Source organism: Pongo abelii, chromosome 2 (assembly GCF_028885655.2).
Source record: "Pongo abelii isolate AG06213 chromosome 2, NHGRI_mPonAbe1-v2.0_pri, whole genome shotgun sequence".
NCBI classification, from domain to species: Eukaryota; Metazoa; Chordata; class Mammalia; order Primates; family Hominidae; genus Pongo; species Pongo abelii.
Genome location: NC_085928.1, coordinates 7,499,096 through 7,516,748, shown reverse-complemented (window position 1 = coordinate 7,516,748; position 17,653 = coordinate 7,499,096). Strand labels below are relative to the sequence as shown.

The window sequence follows — 17,653 nt, the reverse complement described above, 5'->3', positions numbered from 1 at the left end:
GCCAGGAGACCAGATCCTGGGTAATAGGCAATGTCCAGGGCCCCAGAATTGCACATTCACACCTTTAGAATGGTCCTGAGCAGGACAGGCCCTCTCTTCCCATACTCCCCCTCTGTCTCAAGGATTCAGAAACAATAGATAATTATTACACCCCTATTGTATGGCCGGCACTCTCACATTTGTGTTCTCGTTCAACCCTCCCACTGCCCCGCAGTTACTATTAGTGCTCTCTTTCAGAGATGGGGAATGACTGGCCTGCAGTGACACAGCCGGAAGAAGAGATGTGGGGGGTCCCAGAGGAGGGTTTAACAGAGAACTCAGTGACCGTGGTGGGGTACATCACAAGGCGGGGGGAGACTCTGAGGTACAGAGAGTTGTACACGGTGGGCTCCACTGCTCCATCAGCCCTCCGACGTTCTTGCAGCCAGTACCCAATTCCTGGTTTCAGGGTGGGGACCAAGTCTCTGATGGCAACTATCTCTTTCTGCTCCCAGATTGCATGACCTCAGGGATGCCCAGAAAAGCCAAAATCATCTTTAAATGGGCACAACTAACTCAAGGCTCTCCTCCCTTCTCCACAAGGAGACAACATTCCTTCTTGGGAGAGGAGGAGGAGTGGAGGGGTCAGAGAAGGCCCACAGTGATAGACAACACTGGACTTGGAGCCAGCCAGAGCTGTGCTTGAGACCTGACCCCTTCATTCACTAGCTGTGTGGCCTTGGGCAAGTTACTTAACCTCTCAGAACCTGCATCCTCAACTGTAAAACAGGGATAATGGTGCCAACTTTGAAGTTGTTGTAAGGAGTCAAGGAGATGACAAACATGGACAACCTCAGGACAGTGCCAGATACATGGCTCAGTACCTAGAGAGGAAAAGGCAGTGGGGAGATGAATGAGAGAGGAAGGTGACGGGGAGGGTGTGAAGGAGCCACTGGAGAGAGAAGGGACTGCGGGGGAAAAGGCAGGAGAAGAGGGGAGTAACTCTCTTGAGGGCTCCTGTAGCACTTGGTAGGTAACTTTATGAAAACACAGTCCAGAGAGATCAATGGATTTTTAAAAGAAATCACCTTTGTGGAGAGAAAATGAGACATCCCCATTTGCCAATGCTTGGTAAGTGTCAGGCACCTGTGCTGAGTGCATCCACTTGCAATGGTCTTTAGTCAATGTAGCAAAACTAACCTAGGCTTGGAAGAGGAGGATGATGGGGAGTGGGAGGCAGGTGCAGAAAAAGGTGCTGAGGTCTGTTGGGAAGCGGGCAAAGGGGGCGCTTCACTCTTTGCCTCTCCAGTCACCTCTCAACATGCAGGCATGGCCTGGAAGATGGGTGGGGTGGGTGGGGGCATTTCACCCTTCCTAGCCCATTTCCCTGCAGTGCTCGTGTCCCCCGCAGAACAAATGCCTGAGCCCCATATCAACCCGTGATGTTTCCTGGGATGCCACCTACCAGCCACGTGCCCTAAGCCCGTTCTTCACCTCTGCCCGTTTCTGCAAATGTACATTGTGGGAAGAGATTCATGACTCCAAGAAGGGGTGTATGGAAGGGCTGAGATTTTGTCAGTGAGTGGGTGAAGGCCGGCTCACCATGAGTGTCCAATAGAGAGCGTATATTACCCCCATCAGCACTGATGCACCCATGCCCAGCAATGAGGTCTGCGTCTTCACTGTGACGTGGCCCCCAACTCACCATCAGCCTCTAGACAGCAACCTCCCTCCAGCAACTCCATCCCGTCACAGCACTGCTGCAGGGCCAGGGAAACCAGCTGTCATCTAAAACTGTTTTCAGTTCACAAAATTCCCTTATAGCCTTTAACACATCTCACCCTCATGATTTCCACCTCACAGATGAGGAAACTGAGGCCCAGGGTGTCCAAGGTCATTAGAAGCTAGGCTGGTCTTCATTCAAATCAGGCAGCTCTATTCCACATCATCCACAAAGGCTCCAGAAAGCCCCAAACTTCATCAGACTCCAGTGGATATAGGCATGAGCAGTTGCCCTTGCATCACCGAGGCCGGTCCCCAGAAGGCGATGCTTCCTAGAGCCCTGATGCTGCGTGTCTCAGCCCCTGCATCCAGCTGGGGCCAGCTATCTGCAAACAGCTCCCTCCGCACCAAGGGAAGGAGCAGATCTGTTACAGCCATCTCTCCACCCTCACATCTCCGATGCCCACGGCCTACCTATGGGGTGCCCTACCTTGTGGGTGAGGCTGGGGTCTCTTGAAGCACTGTCCTCCTCCTCCGAGCTTCTCTGCTCTTCATCTGACGTAAGGTCCTCTTTGGGGGCTGCCGACGAGATGGGACAGACTTTGTAGGGCTCTGTGTAGGCGCTGGGTCAGAGCAGGGGAAAGAAGGATTAGAGCTTTTTGTTTAGCACAGGCAAAGTGAACCTACCAGGGGTCCCATTCGTGTCATGGGGACAGAAAATGAGTAGTAAGACTCAGGCACAAACTTCCTACTTCCCCACCCCAGCCACACTGGCTTCCATTTGGAGCCCTGAACACACCAGGCTCTTGCTGCCCAGTGCCTTTGCACACGTTAAGACAGACTCACTTCCCTGCAGACAGGGGGCAGGCTCCCCTGCCAGAGGAAGGCCCGAATAACTCAGGATGCGGGCAGGAGATGTTGAATCTGGGTGGTCTGGGATCTGGACTGGCCTGGTCAGGCAGCAGGGTTAGTCCTTAAGGTGGCCATGTGCTCTGGGCCTGAGTAAGGGATGCAATGATGTGGTGGACAGAATCCAGGACGTGTGTTCCAGCCCCCAGTCCCGGCCTTGCCATCGGCTAGATTGCAGACAAGACATAGCTCAGGGCATTAGTTCCCACTCAGCTGCATAGCAACAAGGATACCTGTCTCACCTTCTTGGCAGGTGCTGTGAGCATCACAGCTCATCTAGGTGTGACAGTCTCATATCTCTATGCCTGTGACTACTCTCCACAGGCGTTGCCGGTAAATAATGAACATAGCAGTCAGTACATACTTACTGATTGTCTGCTTTAAGCAGGCATGGGCTAGGCATCGAGTAAAACACTGGTGAGTGAAGCAGACATGGTCCCTGTCCTCAAAGGTGAACAACTCATGCACAATCACAAACTGTGATCCCCACAGCGGGGGCTCTCAGCCCTTCTCGCTACACAACAGACTGATTATTCCACAAAAGACTGTGCCCTTCTCCTGCCCAAAAACCTTCAGTGGCTCCCTCTTGCCATTGGCAATGCGGCCCCAGACAACTCACAAACCTTTCTTCCTACTCAAAATTTGGTCTTATTAAATCCTTACCAAATACTCCTGCCCTCTGGGAATGCCTGGATGAGATACTGGAATGACTGACGGATGGCAGGACGGAAGGGAGCAGCCACTTCCTGGACTGCCTGGGCCAAGCTTTCCCTCAGGCCCTGGCCCAGGCAGGGGGAAGTGAGGCGGGTGGGGGACATCAGGGGAGGAGAAACAGCCTTAAGGAATAGCTGAGCTAGGAGCCTATCCTGGAGCTCCTCAAGTATCTTTCATAGGAGCCAGAACCGCAGGAACCTAACCCCAGAGTACCTGTAGCCTAAGCAGCTTGGGGCTCTGCCAAGGCCAGAGTAGGGTCCCCTGCTCCACAAGGGGCTATAGGGCCAGAAGAGCAAGGACAAGGTGGCCTGTCTCTGCCTGGGCCTCCACTGACATAATGGGTTGGAGGTGGGGACTGTGGCTACACACTTGTGTACAGAGGCAAACCCAGTCCTCACCAAAGTTGAGCCACGACTCAACCTACTAGCCAACAGGCTACCCTCTGGTCAGACCTCTTTCTTCTTCCTTTTCAAAAACATTGCTTTTTGGCCTTCTCTTTCAAATGATGAGGTGTTTTACAACAAGCCACATACCTACTACCAAGGTATACAAAGAAATAACACCCCGCCAGGCTTGCTGAGGTGTGCCAAAGCCTCCCTCCTGTCCCAGGGTCACCTCCACCTCCGCTGCAAGTCACCATGCTCCCAAGGGCCACCAGCTCCCTCCACTGAGGAGCGGTCCCCAGCCTAAAAGTCAGGGACAACTCACCTGCTCAGCAGAGCTCAGATCAGGCTCAGTAAAGTGACTGCATGGACTGGTCTCACAAAGCCCTCATTCCCCTCCCTCCAGAGCTGCCTGCATCAATTTGCAACCCTTTTTCCAGCAGACTTGGAGTGGAGTCCTGCCCTCCTTCTGAGAGAAACAGCCACCTCGGGCAGCAAGAGCAGGTGGTGCTCTATCCAGGATAAGCAGTAAGGATGAGGGATGCAGCAGTTAGCAGCACTCCTATCACTCCTCCACATCCAAAAGAAAGGTGCATGCCAGGCAGAAAGCCAGAAACCTGAGTGTCTCCTAGCACAGCCACTACGTGAGCGTCAGGCTTACCTTCAAATACCTCCCAACCATACATCTAGCATCTCTAGCACAGCCTCTGCTGGCCAGGCCACCTCCTGCCTGAACATCTGTAACTGGTGCCTTCCTGAGCTCTCTGACTTCACCCTGGCTGTCACCCAATCTGTTCTCCACCCAGTGGCCATAGTGACCATCTCAAAACCCAAACTGATCGTGCTGTCCCCTGGCTTAACTTCTTCAGGGGTATTCCAGGGCTGCTGGGATTTGGCCCCAAGAGCTCAGCCTGTCCAGCAAGCCTGTGGGACCTGGGGAGGGCAAGGTGGGCGCCCTCAGCTCCTGCTGCTGCTGCTGTGGTCTCCCCAGCATCAGATGCTGCTGGGCATCACAGAACCTGGGGACTCTGCCTCAAGCCAAGCAGGGGGTGGTTTCCATGAGTCAGAGCCATGGGTGATACGGGGGAGAGGGCTCACGGAAGCCAAACCCCTGGAGAGGGGAAGGAGATAGCTTGAGGTCACGTGGCAAATCTGAGCTGACATACGCTGCCTCTGAAGGTGCCTCTCTCTGTGCTTGGTCCCTTTTAGAGACCTGAAAGCAGATGCAGTCAGGGCCTGTCACTGCACTGATATGTAGAGTTGGGTCTTGAGTGGGCCTTTGCTTTTGTTGTTATTTTACTTCTGAAAGTCAGTGGAGTGCGGAGATGAGAGCTCATGCTCTTGAGTTAGACTTTCTGGGTTCAGATTCTGGCTTGGCTATTTGTTGGCTGTGTTTAACCTCTCCAAGCCTCAGCAGTGCTCAATTCACAGTGAGTTACATAACATCAGACATTCAGAATAGTGCCCAACACATGACAACTCAATAAACATCAGCTTTCTTCACGATCAGCTCTGTATTCTCCTGTCCCTTCCTGTCTTTGTGCTTCCCAAACCCAAGCCACTCCCATCTTCAGCGTGGCCGTTGCTGCCTCCAGCTGTTCTATCATTTGCCTCATGTTTTCTTTAAGTCAACTAATTTATAACACTTGCTACCAACTCTGGCCTCATCCTAACTGATAATACCTGTGAGGTCATACGGTGTATTCTTTTTAACACTGTATTTTTAAATGTATTATTATTTTTAGACACAGGGTCTTGCTCTGCTGCCTGAGCTGGAGTGCACTGGTATGATCATAGCTCACTGCAGCCTCGACCTCCTGGGCTCAAGCAATCCTCCCACCACAGCCTCTCCAGTAGTTAAGGACTACAGGCACACACCACCATGTTCAGCTAATTTTTTAATATTTTTTTTTGTAAAAAAGGGGTCTCACTATGTTGGCCACACTGGACTCTAACTCCTGGGTTCAAGCAATCCTCCAACCTCAGCATCCCCAGTAGCTGGAATTATAGGTATATGCCACCACACCCAGACTCTTTTAACACTTTAAACCGTATAATTATTTAATTATAATCATGTGTTTGACTAAAGTTATCTTGCTCACACTGGAGGTGCACAGACCTCACAGATGAACCCGGTTACTTCTGATCCTCAATTCAGCCTCAGCCATGGCAGTCGTGGAGCCCATGCAGATGGCCCTCTTCTCATTCTACTTCTTTATCTGATTCTGTTTTCCAGAAAGATCACTAAAACAGATGTTTTAGGGGCAAAGATTCAGGCGCTCTGATATTTCTGGCTCATTTATTTCACTGTCCTATTTAGGAATTATGAGTACAACAAATGGGGATAAGTCACCATTAGAAATGTGCTGGTTCCTGCCTTCAGGAAAGTGAAAGACGTTCAGGCTCTCAACACTTAAAGGAAGCCCCCTTGAAGCCCAGAGAGTGGACAAACCAGACTTACTGATGGGGCCATTGGGCCACGGTCCATGGACAAGACATTCCTGTGGGCCACAGCCACGGCATAAATAGGGGATCAAAATGTGGACTTGTGGGGCCTCACTCCCTGCCAAAAGCCAAGCCAGTCCCACTCCTGGGCGTTTCTTCCCATTCCCTGCTCCCAGATGCACTTCCCCTCCTCCCTTGATGCCCTCCTGTGTTTTGAATTTCTGTTCACTAAGAATTGTAAATGTTTAGTAGTGACCATGACATATTGTTTGGGTCAGTGCCCCTTTCCAATGCATACTAATATATTATAGTTATTATATATGAATATACTTAATGACATGGAAAAAGTTGTGGATTTCCTTTTTTAAGTTTCTTTCCCTTTTTGGGGGGAGTGGTTCGAGCTGTAATGGACCCAGATGGAACTTGTAACGTGGGCCCCACATGACAGAACCAAATTCATATATCTCTAAATAAAATCTTGTACGCTGAGCTGTAAAAACAAAAAAAAAAAGAAGAAATGTGCTTTTACTGTTGATCAAAGGGTACAAAGTTTCAAACAGGCATGAGGAATGGGTTTTGAGACTACTGTACAGCAGGGTGACTACAGTCAATAATAAGTATTATATATTTCAAAAGAACTAAGAGTAACTTTCTTTCTTTCTTTTTCTTGAGTAAGGGTAACCTTTCTTTCTTTCTTTTTATTTATTTATTATTTTTTGGGGGGTCTTGCTCTGTCACCCAGGCTGGAGTGCAGTGTGATGTGATCTCCACTAAGTACAACCTCTGCCTCCCGGGTTCAAGTGATTCTTGAGCCTCTGCCTCCCGAGTAGCTGGGATTACAGGTGCAAGCCATTATCCCCAGCTAATTTTTGTATTTTTTAGTAGAGACGGGGTTTCACCATTTTGGCCAGGCTGGTCTCGAACTCCTCACCTCAAACGATCTGCCCGCCTCGGCCTCCCAAAGTGCCGGGATTACAGGCACGAGCCACTGTGCCTGGCCAACTAACAGTAACTTTCAAATGTCTTACCATAAAAATGATAAGGCGATGGATACGTTAATGATCTTGATTTAATTATGCCACATCGTATACATAAACTAAAACATCACATTGTACCCCATAAATGTATATGATTATGATTTGTCAATTAAAAATAATAGTAATACATTTTTAAAGGTCTAGAAATGTCCTTAAAATATGTGCTTCCACAACATGAAAGAGCAAGTATGATCCAATGCCTTTGCAGAGTCAATGAAAAAATGGCAGCAACGGACCCTATCTTAAACACAAGTCAGCAGTAAAATAAACAAATCAAAACGTTCCAATACTAAAGCCAAGACTGTCAACACGGCTGCTCCTACCGACCCTGGTATTGCTATGAGGTTGATCATATACAGGCCAAGGTAACACTTCCGAGAGATGTTAACCTCTTCCCAAATGCTCTGACAGACCTGGCAGAACTGTGTCCTGGGCAAGTAACCATGTCTTCCCTTGGGAAAAAAGACTGGGAACACTTACATATCATATCTATCTCCTCAGTCTGCCAACAGAAACCTCTGAGATGAGTACTCTGCTCAGTATGGTCAAAGGAAGCCTGCAAGGCTCTATATTTTCAGCTATCTGGTGCCTGCCTGGTTTTTCATTCATTCAAAAAAATTCCTATTAAGAGCCGTCTGTTCTAGACTCTGTACTACAGGTACTGAGGGTACAGTGTCTATAGCCTCTCTAGTCAAAATGCCTATTATAATCATAAGTGGGTGAGGTGTTATCTTCAGGTGGATTCTTTGAGCATACCAATATATTACGTATGAGAAAGCCCTCTAACCCAACTACCTACCCATCCACTCATTCACCCATCTATCTATTCATCTATCTATCTATCCATCCATCCATCCATCCATCCATCCATCCATCCATCCATGTACCCACCCACCCACCCACTTCAGGACACTGGACATCTGACCATCCACTTACCCTTCCAGCCATCCTTCCGTCTACTCACTCAGCCATCCATCCTTCTCACCCATCCCCTCACACTCGCTCGCCAACTATGGCTCAGCTTCTACTTCATGGAGCTAACACATGGAGGGATCAAAGATGACTAAAGTACTCTCTCTGGCCTCAGACAGAGTACAGTGCAAATTACTTCTGAGCCCAGAGAGAGTACAGAGCAAAGTCTTCTGAGCCTACCCTCTTCACCTGCACTTTGCACTGTACTCTGGGTACTTTACTGTACTCTCTGGCCTCAGAGGTGGAGAGGGTGGGCTCAGACAGACTGCCTGGGTGGAATCCCAGCTGTGCCACTTCAAGCAAGTTTCTTAATCTCTCCGTGTCTCAGCTTTTTTTTTTTTCAGTTTCATCTATAAAACAGGGGTGATAGTAATATAGGTATAGATTATTTAGAGGATTCATTGAAATAATGCAACAAAGGCACTCAGAAGTGGCACAAAGAAGGTCCTCATTAGATATTAGCTAGTGGTGGTATTTCCATAGCCTGACAGCAACAGACGAAATAAGTTTATCAGAATAGCCCATCAGAACAATGAAAATGCAGACTGCCCCATCCTTCCATCAGCTGGTCTCCTTCTGCTCTCTAGCTGACACTAAGGGTGGTTCAGAACCAGTAGAAAGGCCCCCATCTCTACGGTACCTTACGACTTACAGGCAACTTCATATCTGCTTCCTTGCTGAAGTCTCCCAGTTGCCCAGGGCTCAGTGCCTGTTTTCTCAAGCCCCAAACCAGGACCAAGGATCTGAAACTTTGCTGTATGTTAAGTGAGGAAGGACACTTGAGAGATAGTTTGGAGGCCAAAAGGATGAAATTTCAGTAGGGCTCAGTGGCTCAAGCCTCTAATCCCAACACTTTGGGAAGCTGAAGCAGGAGGATCGCTTGAAGCCAGCAGTTCAAGACCACTCTTGGCAACAAAGTGAGATCCCGTCTCTAAAATAAAAAAAAAATAGCTGAATGTAGTGGCTCATCCCTATAGCTATTAGCCTCAGCTACTTGGGAGGCTGAGGCAGGAGAATCGCTTGAGCCTGGGGGGGTTGAGGCTGCTGGTCACACCACTGCACTCCAGCAGCCTGGGTGACAGGGCAAGGCCCTGTCTCTAGAACAAAAAAAAGGATGACATTTGTAACCATTATTTCAAGAGTTTAAACGACAGAAAAATCATTTGATAATATTCAACATTCCTTCGTGATAAAAACTCTCAATAAATTAGGTGCAGAAGGAAAGTACCTCAACATAATAATGGCCATATACGATAAACCCACAGCTGACATCTTACTGTTAGCTTTTGTCTTTTCCTCTGAGAGCTGGAGCAAAACAAAGGTGTCCACTCTCACCACCATTCTTCAACATACTACTGAGAGTCCTAGCCAGAGCAATAAGGCAAGAGAAAGAAATAAAAGGCATCCAAATTAGAAAGGAAGAAGTCAAACTGTCCCTGTTTGCAGATGACATAATCTTATATATAGAAAACCCTAAATATTCTACCAAAAACCTCTTAGAGCTGACAAATTCAGTAAAGTTGCAGGATACATAATCAATATATAAAAATCTGTAGCATTTCTATACATGAACAATAAACTAGCTGAGAATGATTTTTCAAGAGCTACAAAAAAAATTCACAATACTACATTTACAATAGCTACAAGAAAAGCCCAATCTAGAAATAAATTTAACTAAGAAGGTGAAAGACTTCTACAAGAAAAAACATAAAACACTGATGAAAAAAAAATCAAAGAGGATACCAACAAATAGACATTCCATGCTCATGGATTAGAAGAATTACTATTGTAAAAATGACAATACTTACCCAAAGCAATTTACAGATTCAAAGTAATCCCCATCAAAATACCAATGACATTCTTCACAGAAACAGAAATTAAAATTCTAAAATTTACATGGAGCCACAAAAGACCCAAATAGCCAAAGCAATCCTGAGCCAAAAGAATAAAGCTGGGGGCATCACATTACCAGACTTCAAAATACACTACAAAGCTATAATAACCAAAAAAGCATGGCACTGGAATAAAAACAGATGCACAGACCAAGGGAACAAAATAGAGAACCCAGAAATTAATCCATATATTTACAGACAACTAATGTTTTGACAAAAGTGCCAAGAACACTCATTGGAGAAAGGACAGTCTAAATGGGGCTGGGAAAACTGAATATCCATATGTAGAGGAATGAAACTAGAACCTCACCTCTCATGCTATAAAAAAATCCATCTCAAAAGGGATCAAAGACCTAAATGTAAGACCCAAAACTATAAAACTAGTAGAAGAAAACATAGGAGAAATGCTTCAGGACATTGGTCTGGGAAAATATTTTATGACCAAGACCTCAAAAACACAGGCAACAAAAGTAAAAATGAACAAATGGGATTATATCAAACAACAAAGCATCTGCACAGCAAAGGAAACCATCAACAGACTGAAAAGACAATCTACAGAATGGGAGAAAATATCTGCAAACTACTCATCCGACAGGTGATTAATATCCAGAATAGATAAGAAACTCTAAGGTCTTAACAGAAAAAACATACACACACACAAAAACCCAATCTGATTAAAAAGATGGGTAAATGATATGAATAGACATTTCTCGAAAAAAAAAACCATACAAATGGCCAACAAGTATATTTTAAAAATGCCCACATCACTAATCACTAGGGAAATGCCAATCAAAACCACAATGAGATATCATCTCACACCTGCTAGAATGGCTATTATCAAAAAGACGCAAGATAACAAATGCTGGCAAGAATGTGGAGAAAAGGGAACTCTTCTACACTGCTGATGGGAATGTAAATCAGTAGAGCCACTATGGAGAACAATATGGAAATTCCTCAAAAAACTACAAATAGAACTACCACGTGATCCAGCAATCCCACTACGGGGCATTTATCCAAAGGAAAGAAAATCAGTATATGGAGAAGACATCTACACCCCCATCTTTACTGCAGCACTATTCACAGTAGCTGAGATACAGAACCAACCTAGGTATCCAACAACAGATGAATGGATAATGAAAATGTGGTATACATACACTACGGAACACTATTCAGCCATAAAAAAGAAAGAAATCCTGTCATTTGTGGCGACATGAATGGGATTGGAGGACATTATGTTAAGTGAAATAAGCCAGGAACAGAAAGTTAAAACACTGCATGTTCTCACTCACATGTGCAAACTAAAAAAAAGCTGGCCTCATAGAAGTAAAAAGTGGAACAGAGGATACTAGAGGCTGGGAAGGATAGGAGTAAGGTGAGGATAGGGAGAGATCTGTAAAAGAATAAAAAATACAGCCAGATAAGACGAATAAGTTCTAGGGTTCCATAGCACTGTAGGAGGACTACAGTTATCAATCATATATTATATAGTTTCAAATAGCTAGGAGGAGGATATTGAATGTTCCCAACACAAAGAAATGATCAATGTTTGAGATGATGGTATACTAACTACCCTGATCTGATCTATAAATTACATATATCAAAACATCACTATGGACCTAATGAATATGTACAATTATTATTTGTCAATTTAAAAAATAAAAGAGGGCCGGGTCTGCTGGCTCACACTTGTAATCCCAGCACTTTGGAAGGCTGAGGCGGGAAGATTGCCTGAGCCCAGGAGTCTTTGAGATCAGCCCTGGCAGCATAGCAAGACCTCCCATATCTATAAAAAATTAAAAAACTAGCTAGGTGCAGTGGTGCACACCTGTAGTCCTAGCTACTTGGGAGGCTAGGGCAGGAGGATCACTTGAGCCCAGGAGGTCGAGGCTGCAGTGAGCTATGATCACACCACTGCAGTCCAGCCTAGCGACAGAGTGAGCTCCTGTCTCAATAAATAAATAAATAAATAAATAAGTAAAAAGAAAAGCAACAAAAAATAAAGAACCAGTGGTCTGTTGTACCTTGAATGGGATCTTTCCAGGAAATTCTGGGCATGTGGTCATTACACGAGTAATATGGTCCCACCACTCAATAAGTTTACCTGGAGAGTCACATTCTGGGAAAACAGGAAAAGGGCCAGATGGTCAGCATTGTAAGTTTAGTGACCAAGTAGCCCAGAATGTTGGCATCACACAGAAAAGAGTCGCTGTGTGACCTTAGACAAGCCACTCAACCTCTCTGTTTCTTACCTATAAGGTGGTGATAACTATGGAGATTCACTGTGGGAGTCAATAAGAACACGATGGTGAAAGCAGCCACGGCATGACATACAGCAGGTCCTTTCTGGCCAGCTCTGAAGAGCCTGCAGAAGGGCCAAGTTCTAAACCCCCTGCCTAGTCTCCCTGGGACTGTATCTACCCTCTGAGTCCACTTGTGCTGTAAAGGGATTATCAATTAAAGCTGCTCAGAGGCTGTTACCTTAAACGACCTTCCAAATGTCCTTGTAAAGGACTAGGCTCCAAATGAGGATATGCGCCTCCACGTGGGGAGACAAATGCTGTGTAACCCGGCCTGGTGCTGTCCAACTCTGACCATTTAATTCCATCCTATGTAACGCTTGTTGGGAACCATAACTCTGAACACAGCCAAAAGGGCCTAATAACTCGTTAAAAAAAAAAAAAAAAAAAAAAAAAGGAACGCTTTTTCCCCTGGGAATCTCTCAGTGGGCACTCCAACCTCAAATTCCATCCTCACTGGTGTGGAGATTCATGCGAATGGGGCCAGATTGCAGACGTAACTTCTTCCAGCCCCTCCGAGACAGGCTGGGACCTTTCTGAAGCTCACCAGCCCAGCAGGGAGGGGAAGGGGGCTTCGGGGCTGAGCTCTCTGGGAGCTGGAAAGTTTGAAATGGAGGAGACAGGCTGGCGAGAATGAGTATCCCAATTAGCAGAATAGCTGGAAGAGCTTGTAAGTGGGCGGAGGGGAGGGCTGGATACGGGATAGGGATTTCTAAACCCTCAGACATTCGCTCCATTCCCTTGCTGAATCCTTCACCTCTCAGCGCCCTAGCACCTTCCCAGTACTAAACAGCCCCTCCAGGACTTCCCCTGGTGACCCCTTCTGCTCTGATGCTTCCTTGTCCTCACAGGGACATTGCAATCTTTGCAGATGGAGCTATCATTTGCACTGTAACTGGGACCACCGATGACAAAGCACAGCGCAAATGTGATACTGTGGAAAGAGCCCAAGAGGACTGGGGGTCCTGGATTCCTCAGTAAACCCTGCGTCATCTGGGCTACGTCGTGGCTGTCCTGGGGAGGCTCAGTTTCCACATCTATAAAACTGAGGTGGAGGCTGGACCCATGGGTCAAAGCACAAAACACCCAGACATATGAAACTGTGTGCTGAGACCAGACACACACATCCCACAGCCTGGGGGCCAGGCCCTGAGAGCACTGCCTGCCTGGTGCCTCCTCGTGTCTGAAGTGAGGCTCCCTTTCACGCCTCTCGCCTCTCGGAGAGAATGCATCCTGCACCCAGGGTCAGCCAAGGGATAGCACTGTAATGGTTCCCAGAAACATGACCGAAAGAGAGACTTTTAAAAAAATTCAATTTCCATTTCTCACTAAGTAAAAACAAAAGTTCATCCTTGTTTTCTGACCAGAGACATCCCCACCCCTCCTCTTAAAACGCAGCAGCATCAATGGTTTCAGAGGGGTTTGTTTTCTTTTTATAACAGCATTAATAAGATATGAGTCACATACCATGAAATTTGCCCCTTTAAAATACAATTCAGTGCTTTTTAGTATATTAGTATATTTAAAAGAGTTGTGTGACCAACACCATTATCTAATTTTAGAACATTTTCATCACTCCAAAAAGAAACCTCATTCCCTGCTAGGCCCCTCAGCTGCTGGCAACCACTAGTCTACTTCCTGTCTCTATGGATTTGCCTATTCTGAACATTTCATTACATGAAATCATACAGTATAAGGCCTTTTGGGTCTGGATTCTTTCACTTAGTGTGTTTTCCAGGTCCATTTTGTAGCATGTGTCAGCTCTTCATTCTTTTTCATGGCTGAATAATATTCCACAGTATGGATAGATCATACTGCTTATCCATTCAACTGATAGACATTTGAATTGTTTTTTTGGCTATTATGTATAATGCTGCTGTGAATATCTGTGTACACATTTTTGTATAGACATATTTTCCTTTCTCTTGGGTATATACCTAGAAGTGGAATTGCTGGGTCATATGATAAATCTATATTTAATGTTTTGAGAACTACCAGACTGTCTTCCAAAGAGGCTGTATCATTTCACATTCCTACCAGGAGTGTATGAGGGTTCTAATTTCTCTACAGTCTTGCCAACACTTGTTATTGTCTGCCTTTTTTTTTTATCTTAGCCATCCTAGTGGGTTTGAAGTGGCTTTATAATGATTTTCAAAGAATTTTGTTTTTTTCTGATTCCATCTCAGCCTCCTCCCAACCTGAGCAAACACTATTTTTCCAAAGAGAAAAAGGGAAACATAACTGCAACCATGAAGGCTTTATTTTCAGATAATCAAGTGAGGCTCAGAAGTCCGGGGCAGGGCGGGAATTCAAACTTTTAGAAGATCTTCAGGAACCTCATAAAATTATAACATAAAGAGGTAACATTCAAGAACAATATGTAAGCCAGAGCCACAAACCTACCGGTGTGATGGTGTCTCAGGCTCTGTCTTTGGGACACTGGAAGTGCCTTGGGCAACTTGAGGTAGTAATACTGGCAGCAGAGGCTGGAGCCAGCATTTCTGCCACACTGTTGGTTCACAGGCCTGGCCTAGCCATAACCACTGTCCCTAACATTTCGGTCATCTCTGGGACTGCAGTAGAGGACAGTGGTGAAGGGCACACATTTTGGGATCTGACTGCCTGATGCCAAGACCCAGTTCTGCCACTTATCAGCCCAATGACCTTGGGTAAGTTGCTTAACCTGCCTGCCTCAGTTTCCTCATCTGTAACATGGAGATGATATCAGTCCTTAAATTCCCAAGGTCTATGAGGGTCTATGTAGGGATCAGATGAGACGACATCTGTAAATGAGGTACTCGACCTGTGTAACACAGTACCTGCTGGTTTTATGTTACTAGAGTCCGTCTGAGCTAAAGGCCAGTCTGAATTCAACAGGCAGAGCTCCTCAACGCTTACAGACCTGGGTTCTGGTCCCACCTCTGTCACCAGTATGGGCCCCTTCCCCTCCAAGGGCCTTAGTTTCTCCATCTGTAAAATAAGAGAACTAGAACTAGAAGCCCTTTTCACCACGATGTGCTGTGGCTTTATGTCCAAAGCTGAGGAATTTTGCTGGAGTGATTCCTGCCACATCTTTGGCATTACCGACCAGCCTACGCAGCCAAACCAACTCCCTGGCCCATGCATACATTTGCAGTTTCCCATCTATCCCCCTTCCAAGACTGTTACAGAATTCCTTCCCACCCTCCCCTGCACTTGCCCAACACCATCCCTCCCACCCCCCACCGCCCCCCCCAACCAAGGTCCAACCCAAATACCACCTCTTCCAAGAAGCCTTCTGACTCTCCAGCAGGAGGGGCTCCCGTTGCAGTTTACTACAACGACTCCAGTTAATTTACGTTCCTATATTAAAGTTCCTTGAAGGTAGCAGTCATGGGCTTGCTATGCATTTCTGTGTCCTCCATGAAGTGCACACAGTAGATGCCCAACAAATGACTGTCCTATCCCAGTTTCCCCATCTCATCCCAGCTGATGGAGGTGACTTCCTCCCACCACCCAAGGGAAGGGCGTCTCTCTGAACACACAACACAGTGCCTGGCTCACGCTGAAATGGCATCACAGGTGCTGCCACTGCTAGGAACACTGTGGCCAGACAAGTATTAGGAGACAAACGAGCTTCCTTCCTCACCAGGCCATGCTTTTAAATCACTAAGAATATGGCCAGGGGTGGGAGAGGGAGAAGCACCCCAGAGGCTGGATCTGGTTCTCCCACAGGTTCAGCTGATGCTGAAGGATGGGTGGTGGGGACTGCCTTGGTTTCCTCATCTGTAAGATGAGCTCTACTGTTGTGGGTCCTGAGCACTTAACTCCAGCCCAAAGCAGGAGGAAACTCAGACGCATCTTTCTCCTGCAACCTCCGCTCTGGGAGTCAGAGGAACCCAGACCACAGGCGAAGCAGGAAGGGCCGGGGAGTCACTGCTCCTGCCTCAGGCAGCTAGGGAGGATGCAGCAGCTGGAGATTCACGGAGGACACTATAATTTAATAACCACACACCACATCTGAAGCTGCCAGGAGCTATGAGAGGGGCAGCCTGTGGTTTCCAAGTGTGGTGGTCTGAATAACAGTCCCCTTCTCCCACCCCTCCCTTCCACATAGACACAGCCAGCCAATACTAACAACAGCAGCAGCAGCAACAGCAGACACAGAAGCCAGCATGTTTTTAGGGCTTACTATGTGCCAGGTGCTCTATGGCTTCTTCCCAACCACTGTATCCTGTAGACACTAACACTCCCATTTTACAGATGGAGAAACAGGTGCAGAGAGGCTAAGTTCAGGGTCAGGATCTGAACACAGGGAATGTGGTTTCAGAGCTCCCCCTCTGACAATGAGTCTATACAACCTCTACTGTATTTATTCATTTATTAAGCACTGAGCTGAGCATGTCCCAGGGGCTATCTCGTTTGATCCTTTCAACCACCTTAGTGAGGGTTAGAAGCACTTTCAACCACTTAGTGAGGTAAGCACTATTATTATACTCATCTTTCAGTTGGAGAAACTAAGGCTCTGTGAGGTTAAATGACTTGCCCAAGGTCCACTCTGCTATATTCCCCTTCCATCAACCTCTCTCAGACAAAACCACAAGCAGATGGCCCATGGCTGGACCCGCACACTGGACACATCCATTCATTCGGTTCACTGTCACCTCCTCTGTGCTGGGCAGTACCAGGGCAGAGCAGGACTCCCAGCCCACAAGGCATGAAAATGTGTGAGAGGTGCCAGGACACAGAGGAGTGTCCACAGAGCACCTGTAGGGCAGGTGGGCGCAGGCCTTTTGACGCACATGAAAAGGAGCATCATCTGTGGCAGGAGTGGGATGCCTGGATGGGGGCGCAGAGGGAATCCATCGCACAGGGCCAGACAGAGACGGACACACTGAGGCTCAGGCCCAGAAGGGAAGGGCCTCACACTTGGACCCAGACACGTGATAGTGCACACGTGCTCTTGTCATGTCACTCATGTGGTCTTCCCCAACTCCATCTGCCTCCTCTACTCCAAACACAGAAGAAGCATTTTCAGGGAATGCCACCCTTTGCCAAGGGCTCTAAACCCTACAAATCCACGCTGCTCCTGAGGGCAGGGTCTGCATCTGATTCTGCTGGTCCCTAGAGCCCAGATGAGAATGGATGCCTGGAGAGTGTTTGCTGACCTGAGCTGATCTGACTTCTCACACCAGCCAGGGCCCAGGGTCCCCTCCTTTCCAAGGCCAGCTCAACCCTTACCTCCTACTCTAGGAAGCCTTCCCTGACTACTAGCTAAGCTAATGGGGCTTAAGCTTTAGGTCCTACACTTGCATGGGTGGGTA

General features: G+C 47.0%; 1 protein-coding gene across 2 annotated transcripts in view; it reads right to left on the bottom strand.

Annotated features, from left to right (window-relative positions):
* FGD5 (FYVE, RhoGEF and PH domain containing 5) overlaps positions 1-17,653 on the bottom strand; it is a 125,479-nt gene that overhangs the window by 69,914 nt on the left and 37,912 nt on the right. For both annotated transcript variants that reach the window (XM_024245336.3, XM_024245337.3), the window contains exon 3: positions 2,192-2,324. In XM_024245336.3, coding sequence (XP_024101104.3) covers positions 2,192-2,324 — 133 coding nt within the window. The remainder of the gene's footprint in view (positions 1-2,191; positions 2,325-17,653) is intronic.